This window comes from Alosa pseudoharengus, unplaced genomic scaffold (assembly GCF_046254945.1).
Source record: "Alosa pseudoharengus isolate Yale_2024_CS ecotype anadromous, Long Island Sound unplaced genomic scaffold, YU_APseudo_1.1 YU_APseudo_1.1_scf_13, whole genome shotgun sequence".
Lineage (NCBI taxonomy): Eukaryota > Metazoa > Chordata > Actinopteri > Clupeiformes > Clupeidae > Alosa > Alosa pseudoharengus.
In genome coordinates this window covers 32314800-32324793 of record NW_027468598.1, presented here as the reverse complement: position 1 = coordinate 32324793, position 9994 = coordinate 32314800, and the positions used below count along the sequence as shown (strand labels likewise).

The 9994-nt window shown below is 45.5% G+C and overlaps 1 protein-coding gene across 1 annotated transcript in view; it reads left to right on the top strand.

Moving 5' to 3' along the window:
- Positions 1-9200, top strand: part of dscamb (Down syndrome cell adhesion molecule b) — a 122068-nt gene extending 112868 nt beyond the window's left edge. Inside the window, exons 27-29 of the mRNA XM_076281764.1 lie at positions 3715-3912; positions 4690-4992; positions 8791-9200. Coding sequence (XP_076137879.1) covers positions 3715-3912; positions 4690-4992; positions 8791-9200 — 911 coding nt within the window. The remainder of the gene's footprint in view (positions 1-3714; positions 3913-4689; positions 4993-8790) is intronic.
- The last annotated feature ends 794 nt before the right edge of the window (positions 9201-9994 follow it).

Below are 9994 nucleotides of genomic sequence, written 5' to 3'. Positions count from 1 at the left end.
AATATAGACACACTCAAACACTTGCACACACACACACACACACACACACACACACACACACACAGAGAGACCTGTTCATGACCTTTACAGACTTCACAGTGGGAACAGCACACACAGAAGGAACCAGCAGACAGGAGAGTGTGGAGAGGGGGAGAGTAACCTTGGGAAGGTTGGCAGCACGGCTGACTCTGTTTAATCACACTGACTCAGTCGTATGCCCTGCTGGTGGGATCACCAGAGGAGCGAAGACCAGGGTCACGGCACAGCAGGGGTTAAATGCAATGTAAATGATTTACCCACATTGTAGGGAGAAGATACTATCTCTTTTTCTCTCTCGTTCATACACACACTCTCTCTTTTGCTCTCCCACACTCTCTCTCACTCTCTCTCACACACACACATACACACATAACTGAACCCCAAACATGAGAGAAACATGAGAGAGAGAGAGAGAGAGAGAGATAGTTGCCCTAAAGCTCACCATCTGCTATCCCCCATGAAAAACAGACAGAGGAGAAAGGGAGAGAGAGAGAGAGAGAGAATAAAACAGCTTAGACAGAAGCCTGCTGTAGTGTATTCAGGATAGCAGAACTGTAGCAGTGGAAAGGCCACACTAATAAAGTGCATGATCATACTGGACCTTACTGCAGCCATGTGCTGTAGTGCCAGTGTGCCATAGCAGAATAGCATATCGTAGCATGGTAGCATAGCATAGCAGTGTGCCATAGCAGAATACCATAGAGTAGCATGGTAGCATAGCATAGCAGTGTGCCATAGCAGAATACCATAGAGTAGCATGGTAGCATAGCATAGCAGTGTGCCATAGCTGAATAGCATAAAGTAGCATAGAGTAGCATGGTAGCATAGCATAGCAGTGTGCCATAGCAGAATAGCATAGAGTAGCATAGAGTATGATAGTAGCATAGCATAGCAAAGAGGTGTGATAGCAGAGCAGTAGCATAGTGTATCACTATAGCATAACAGCATAGTAGTATAGTGTAGCAGCACAGCATAGTGATGTAGCGTAGCACGGCAATGAGGGCTCGGATCTTTAGCTGTCTCCTCCTGCTCCCCATCATGTAGAAAGTTAGCAAATGTAAAACACTGAGCAAGAAGCAGCTCATTACTTTTTTTGGTTACCCTTTACTTGACAGTATCGACATGAGAGTGACATGACACTGTCATGAACGTGTCATAAACAAGTCATAAACATTTATGACATAACGTTTCTGTTATTAAGTGTCATTCGTTTTTTGTCATAACAAAAAGGTTAGGATTAGGGTTAGGATTAGGATTAGGATTAGGATTAGGATTAGGGTTAGGGTTAAGGTTAGGGTTAGGATTAGGGTTAAGGTTAGAGGTTAGGATTAGACTTAGGGTTAGGGTTCATATGACAGTGGCATGTGTTCATGACAGTGTCATGTCAGTCTTATGTCGATACTGTCAAGTAAAGTGTTACCCATTTTTTTCTCATTCTCTCAGTTGCTACAGCTGTGGTGATTGAGTTTGTATGGTGCAGTGGAGAAACTGGGAGTTGTAGTCTCAGTCAGTTCAGACCATGCCTGGTTAACTTGATAAATGCACCCTCTGTATCCCATTTGATACTATTTCATCCAAATGACATGAGGATGTTCACTTGCACTTGGAATGATTCACTTTAATAAATATATATTGAGCTGATCAGGAGATCACATATGTCTATATTCTATTTTAAGATGCTAATAGACATTTTGCTCATACATATTTTGTGCAGCATATTAGATTCTTATAATATTGGATTATAAATGGGATATTTCTGTGGAAATGCATTCAGATGCCCTGTAATGGTGTAGTGTCAAACCCCAGCTGGTTTCTGTTTGCAGCTCAGTTGGCATTGGTGGATGGCTGTAGAGACAGTTCAATCAAAATCCTCTCCTGCCTGAATGATAACCACACACACGCACGCACGCACGCACACACACACACACACACACACACACACACACACACACACACACACTCTCCTGAATGATAACCACACACACACACACACTCTCCTGAATGATAACCACACACACACACACACACACACACACACACACACACACACACACGCACACGCACGCACGCACGCACGCACGCACACACACACACACACACACACACACAGTTGCATAGGGCCATGAATATTGTGAGATAGTCAGTGAAAGAAAACAAAGTGGATTGGAATAAACGCCTCTGTGCACTTGGCACTGACGCCTTCCTCTCCCCAGACACGCTCAGGCCATCCTCGCCGGTGCTTCCGTTGTAATTTGAAATCTGAATTGAAAAGCGTCTGAGTGTAGAATGGAACTGAGCCACGGTATCACCTCCCTCATTCATTACTGTACAATCCTGCCTAGTTAACACATTTTCTTTTCTCAAGCCAAGCAAATGAGAGTGCATATGCAGCTATCTGGGTGAACTCTTCAACCCTGGGCATCGCGCTGACTTTCTATTAAGACTGAAATTTTAAGACTTTGCTAAAAATGAAGGTCTGAATCCATTTGGTTTTAAATTGGGGTCACTGATATTTTGCTTTCACTGGAGCCCAGATTGCGCAGCGGTGTTAATGCAGTCTACTGACAGAGCTGTGACCGCTTCCTAAAGTTCCTAAAATTTCTACTTCTGTCCATCTCCCTGTCTCAAACTCTCTCTCTTTCTCTCTCTCCATTTCTCCTTCAATCTCTCTTCATCCTCTCTTCTCTCCCCCTCTATGCCACCTTTCTGTCCTCTCCTGGTCATCTCACTGTTTTTGTGTTTTCTTTTTTCTTGTCTGTCGTCTTGTTTGTGTCCTTTCGCTAATTTTTTGTTCTCCGCTGTCCTTCTCTGTCCCCCCCTCCTCTCTTCTCCATCACCCCTGTGTCCCCCTCTTTCTCCTGGTTCTCCTCCTCCCCTGTCCCCCCATCTTTTCTCTCTTTACACACTTCCTTCTGAAATTCTCTTTTCCTGTTTTGCATGTCTCCCTCCTCCTCCTCCTTTTGTCCATGTGCCTCTCATCTCTTTATTTTCACCTCCTTTGATCCTTCTTTCCACCCCTCCACCTCTTTCTCTCTCTTTCTCTCTCTCTCCATCCCTCTACCTTCTCTCTCTTCACTCTTCATCTCTCTGTCCATACCTCCATCTCTCTCTCTCTCTTTCTGTCTCTCTCTGTGTCCATCCATCTTCCTCCATCTCTCCACTGTCTTTCTCTTTCTCTCTCTCTTTTTCTGTCTCTCTCTCCATCCCTCCACTCTCTCTCTCTCTCTCTCTCTCTCTCTTTCTCTATCTCTATCTCTCTCTTCATCCCTCCACTCTCTCTCTCTCTCTCTCTCTCTCTCTCTCTCTCTCTCTCTCTTTCTCTATCTCTCTCTCCATCCCTCCACTCTCTCTATCTCTCTCTCTCTCTCTCTCTCTCTCTCTCTCTCTCTCTCTATTTCTCTATCTCTATCTCTATCTCTATCTCTATCTCCATCCCTCCACTCTCTCTCTCTCTCTCTCTCTCTCTCTCTCTCTCTCTCTCTATCTCTATCTCTCTCTCCATCCCTCCACTCTCTCTCTCTATCTCTCCATCCCTCCACTCTCTCTCTCTCTATCTCTCTCTCTCTCTCTCTCTCTCTCTCTCTCTCTTTCTCTATCTCTATCTCTCTCTCCATCCCTCCACCCTCTCTCTCTCTCTCTCTCTCTCTCTCTCTCTCTTTCTCTCTATCCCTCCAGACCCCACTGCCCGCCGCACAGCCAAAGCCGGCCCTGCCACCCGCAGCCGCTACGCCAGCCAGTGGACGCTGAACCGCCCGCACCCGCCCATCTCCTCGCACACGCTCACCACCGACTGGAGGCTGCCCACGCCGCGAGCCACCGGCTCCGTGGACAAGGAGAGCGACAGCTACAGCGTCAGCCCCTCACAGGACACAGGTCAGTCAGGCAGGCAGGCCAGGACTCATAATCACCACGGTTGGGCAGGCAGGGTCACCGCAAAGCAACAGTCATGTTTTAGCCTAGTAATGGGGCCTGACAATATGTGTGTGTTATTTGTGTTAATAGGTGTGTGTTGTTATTTGTGTTAATATGTGTGTGTTGTTATTTGTGTTAATATGTGTGTTGTTCTTTGTGTTAACATGTGTATGTTGTTATTTGTGTTAATATGTGTTTGTGTGTGTGTGTGTGTGTGTGTTATTTGTGTTAATAGGTGTGTGTTGTTATTTGTGTTAATATGTGTGTTGTTCTTTGTGTTAACATGTGTATGTTGTTATTTGTGTTAATGTGTGTGTGTGTGTTATTTGTGTTAATAGGTAATAGGTGTTTGTGTGTGTGTGTGTGTGTGTGTGTGTGTGTGTGTGTTATTTGTGTTAATAGGTGTGTGTTGTTATTTGTGTTAATATGTGTGTTGTTCTTTGTGTTAACATGTGTATGTTGTTATTTGTGTTAATATGTGTGTGTGTGTGTGTGTTATTTGTGTTAATAGGTGTGTTGTTATTTGTGTTAATAGGTGTGTGTTGTTATTTGTGTTAATAGGTGTGTGTTGTTATTTGTGTTAACATGTGTATGTTGTTATTTGTGTTAATATGTGTGTGTGTGTGTGTGTGTGTGTGTTATTTGTGTTAATAGGTGTGTGTTGTTATTTGTGTTAATAGGTGTGTGTTGTTATTTGTGTTAACATGTGTGTGTTGTAATTTGTGCTCCACACAACAGACCGAGCCCGGAGCAGCATGGTGTCGACAGAGAGCGCCTCGTCCACCTACGAGGAGCTTGCGCGGGCCTACGAGCACGCCAAGATGGAGGAGCAGCTCCGCCACGCCAAGTTCACCATCACCGAGTGCTTCATCTCAGACACGTCGTCCGAGCAGATGACGGCCGGCACCAACGACTACACGGACAGCCTCACGTCCAGCACGCCCTCCGAGTCGGGCATCTGTCGCTTCACCGCCTCGCCGCCCAAGCCTCAGGATGCCAGCCGCGTCATGAACATGGCCGTGCCCAAAGCCCACAGACCCGGTGAGACGCACCGACGACGCACGCACGCATGGGCTGGTACGGGTCACGGGAACATGCTTTCCTTCTCATCTTCATTCCTGTGCGCTTTTGCTTTAGATGTTGCATTTATTATGGCTTAAACTTATATGTTTTTATAAGTTAAGTAAAAGCTAAAATATATAAATGTTTACTTTATATATTTTATATATAAATGTATACATGTATACATATACACATATTGTATACATATTATGTATAGATATATACTTATATATACATATTAATTAATACAGATTTTACAATTTTGTTATGTTTTTAAAATAGTTTTAATAGAGAAAATGGGAATGTTGTTACCATATTTTCTGAAAAGTGGTAAATCGTTTTCTTTCCAATTGATTTCCCATTTTCCTTATTAGGTGTATCCCATTATTATTTTTTCCAGTTCCTGACTAAATGTGTGACCTATTAATGTGTGAGCGTGTGAGCTTGTGACGTGGGGGGGCGTAATAGTTGGTTTGGCAGCTAAGGATTGGATCCAATCAAATCACTCTGTGGGCCAGATTCCATTAGGATGCCCTGACGCTTTACAGGGAAGCAGCTATGCTTTATTGGATTGGATCATGGGTAACTGTACAAAAAGCATATTCAGCAATATTTGGAATTTTTTGTTATGCATTTCTTTTATGCATTTCTGCATGTATTTGTGTGATAGAGAGAGGGAGAGGAAGGAGAGATACTGTATAGTGTGTGTGTGTGTGTGTGTATGTGTGTGTGTGTGTACGTGTGTGTTCCATCACCTCGGCTGACCTCATCTCTCCCCACGCTCTCCCAGTGGGCGTATGTTACCCTATTTGCCCCACATCAGAAGACCACAACACACACACACACACACACACACACATACACACACACATACACACACACACACACACACACACACACAACATAAAACCAAATGTCTCTTTTGCATGCCTGTGTGCTTGTCTGTCTCGTCCTGTGGGACTGCAGGACACACACACACACACACACACACACACACACACACACACACACACACTGTCCTGCTTGTCTGTCTGGGCCCTGTGTGAGAGCAGAGGGAAGTTCTGGTCTAACCCCAGACAGGCCTCATGTTTCAGCCCAGGGTTCACGTTTCGCTGCTCATGGCGAATTGATGTGCTGTTGTTTGGACGCAACCACACACACACACACAGTGGCCGCGGAGAGTCGATCTCGCCCCCTCGACGCACGAGGGCAAACTTAGGCTACCTGCCGTCTCTCGTTCCAGAGGGTATTGTCTGTCGAAAACAAAACGGCACTTTGGATGCGGACAATGAAGCAGCCGGCAGGGAGAGGGAGTCCTTTTCTCTCTCCTGTCTTCGACGTCTGTCCCGAGGCCGCTAACGCAGTGTGCCTCTCTCTGAATGGCCCCTCCGAACAATGAGGAGGAAACCGGGCCGCATTCACTGAGGCTGCCGGTCGGGGTGACCATGATGCCATCCATCGATCTTACCACTCTTAAAAGGCTCACCGTGATACCTGACACAGTCTGAAGTTTGAGTCCTCTGTGCTCATCCACAGACAAGTGAAGGGGGTACACCAAAGTCAGCCCAAGGAGGCAGACACCTTTTTTCAGACTGAGCCATTGTTGTTGTCATCATTACACAGAAAGAGAGGAATTGATTGGTCAGTCTTTTGTCACCCAGTTGCAGCCTAATCAATCAACAGTTATTTCTTGTTTGATGTCCAACTGATTAAACCACTGAGGTGCATACAAAAGCAGTATTTGGCTAAAGGTAGGAACCTCCAGTAGTCTACAGTTGGTCTGAACTAGAGTATAACTGCAAACAGCATACATTTTATCTGTAGATTTTGTCCACGCCTCAAGAATATTTTCACATGTTAATGCATCTAGACGTTTATTTTCTTTTTTTTCAGTGTTGTTGATGATAACAAGCCCCTTCTCAGGTGAAATAGCCCGGATATATAAACTCACCCCCGAAAACATACTCAGTATGCGCACCTCTCCTGAGCTGCCACAGACACTTTTGGTTTTCATAAGTCGTATCCTCCGTGCTGTCTATTTCCACTTCAGAGGCAGTCATGTTCACTCCTCTGCAAGTGAAGTACAGCTGTCTGCCTACTTATCACTTCAAAAGGAACTCTGCATATAGCAGTCCTCTGTGGCACCATTCGCATGATGCTAGAGTCGAAATGCCATCCGCTGCCAAATAATCTCATCAAACAGAACAAGTCAGTCAGACACTCTTCTGCTTTTACGTAATTGTATTTGAGTGTAAGTGAAAAGAGCTCCAGTTTTGTTGAGGGGAAGCTGAGGAGTCGTAGCAAGGCTTGTCAGGCCCTTAAGACCACAAAGCAGCTCACGTACGGAGTCTCTTTATGGCTGATCTTAGCTCAGTCTTGCTGCCAGTTTAAAGAGCACCGCCTTGCTAAGTTTCTTACACGTAAACATTTACGACCGCTATGCTACTGATCGTGTGTCAAGACACGGACAGAAAACTATGGCAACATGATGCCTCTTCAAGAGCTCCAACTTTCTGTCTGTTCAGCATCAACGTCAAACCTCAGATAACAATTTGCTAGTAATTGTCAGATACCATAAAAAAATAAATAAAATAAAACAAAAATCCTGAAAACACTTTATAACCTTCACACTGTATCACATTGACATTGGGCCAAATCTAGGCCAGTTCCCAGCCAGATGCAGACCAGACCTGGGCCAGGTGTGTGTGGGATCTGGGCCAGATCTTCTGTCTACTGTCTTCAGGCTAATGTCGGGACCTATAGCATAGCCAAGGCCGTGGCCAGCTCTGCGATGATGGATTTTTCTCTGTGCAATAAATTCATAACGAGCTCCAGCAGAAAAGCTTAAATCTATATTTAATTCAATTAAAGCCACTGGCAATTCATCATATTTACAGGCCTTAATAAAGCCAATTAGACATACAGTGAATTATTAACACTGTGCCCGCCGAGCTCTCTAACTCCCATTGAGCTATACTCTCCTAGGTCGACCGTAGGATGAGGAGATGAGGATCTAGCGTCTGACATGAAGGCGCGTATGGTTTTTATTTTGTGTTGTGGGTAAAGAGTGACCAATTACAAGCTGGTTGTTTTTCTGGCCGCGTTGCAGATTAATTAAAAAAGAATAGAATAGAAATTAAACCACACCAGTGGCTCTTTGCAAATTGGCAGGAAGGAAAAAATCTAATTAAAAAAAATCTTTATGGAGGGGAGTGGAGATGAGCTGAGCTGAGCGAGCCCTTTTGAGACAGGATGAATTTACGGCAGAAGTTGGTGATTGGATGTCTGGGCAGAGGCCCAGTGCTGATTTTAAGACCGATTCTCACTTGTGTTCAGCTTCAGATACCAACGATGTCAAAGTTAGTAGCTGCTCCTGTTTTAATGCCTTTCAATACAAAGGTAGGCTGTCTTAGAGTCTGCGTAAATGGCAGCCGATGTTGCCCGTGCCTACCTCTGAAGTTTGATCCAGATAGGAGTTCATTGTTGACAAGTGTTTCCCTAACTATTAGAATAGATGGCAGATCCGACTCCAGTCCAAAGGCCAGGCGATTGATTTTAACCCTTCACTCTTTCCTTGTCTTCTCTTCTGTTCCTCCCTCTCTCTTTTTTTCTCTCTCTTCTGTATCCTTGTATCTTTATCTCTTCCTCTATCTTCCTCTACTCTTCCTCCTTCTCTCTGTTCTTCTCTCTTCATCTCTTTTTCTCCATCTCTCTCTTTCTCTCCATCTCTCTCTTTCTCTCCATCTCTCTTTCCCCTCCTTCTCTCCTCTGTCCCAGGTGGTGAGCTGGTGCACCTGCCCCCGTACCTGCGCATGGACTTCCTGCTGAACCGCGGCGTGGCAGCGGCGGCGGCGGCGGCGGCGTCCTCGTCCTCCTCGTCGTCGGGCCGCGAGGCCACGGGCCAGACCTGCCTGGAGCCGCAGAAGAGCCGCACGCTGAAGCGGCCGGCCCTCACGGTGGCGCCCACCCCCAGCGACTCCACGCCCGTGTCCTCGTCGGGGCCGCCCAGCCGCGAGGTACAGCAGTGGCAGCCCGGGACAGCCTCCACGCTGCCGCAGCGCGAGCCGGGAGACCTTGCCCAGGCTCAGGCCGCCAAACTCAGCAGCTCCCAGGAGTCCCTGCTGGACTCCAGAGGGCACCTCAAACAGAGCAACAACCCTTACGCAAAGTCCTACACCCTGGTATAACACAGGGGGCACCTCGGGTGGACAGGCACCTGTCCACCCCACCCCGCCCCAAGCCCCCACCACTACCCTCAAGGACAACCCTCCCCACCCCCCGTCCAAAAAACCTCAGCCCAAAACCCCCCACCCTACCCACCCTACCCCGCCCCACGCCCCCCTAATGCCCCACGATTCCTCCACTCTTTCCATGGGACTGCACTTAAAACTGGACAGCAAAAAGAGCTCTATTGCTAAGAGGAACACTTTTCAAAAACACAGGAAATGAGTTGTACATACATGTTTCTGAAGTCCGAAAAAATGGATGGTTTGCTTTGGATTCTGTCTCTTTCTGTCTCTTTGATTTCTTTCTCTCTCTTCCCTTCTTTCCTCTCTCTCTCTCTCTTTCTCTTTCTATCCCTTTCTATACATATTTCTTTCATACTGTTCTGCTTATTTTCATCACATTTTTTCTCCCTTTTCTTTCTCAGTTTGATTTTCTACTCAATTAATCATTTATTTTAACTAACACCATTATGAAGATTGCCAAAATTATTTATTTAAATTGACAGAGAAAATACTTTTGAATTTATATCAAGGATAATTCTATAGTCATTATTATTATTATATAAAATAGAAAAAAAATATCTAAAAACAGAAAAAAAAAGAATTGGAATCGAGTCTTCTCTGTGGGACAACATTCCATTCTTTATTCATTACTTTTTTATGTCGGAGTGTGATTAATGATTGACTTAGCTGTTTTCTATGGCAACGTCCAATGAGATCGGAGGACAAGAAGAGTAATAGAGAGGCTCACGCCC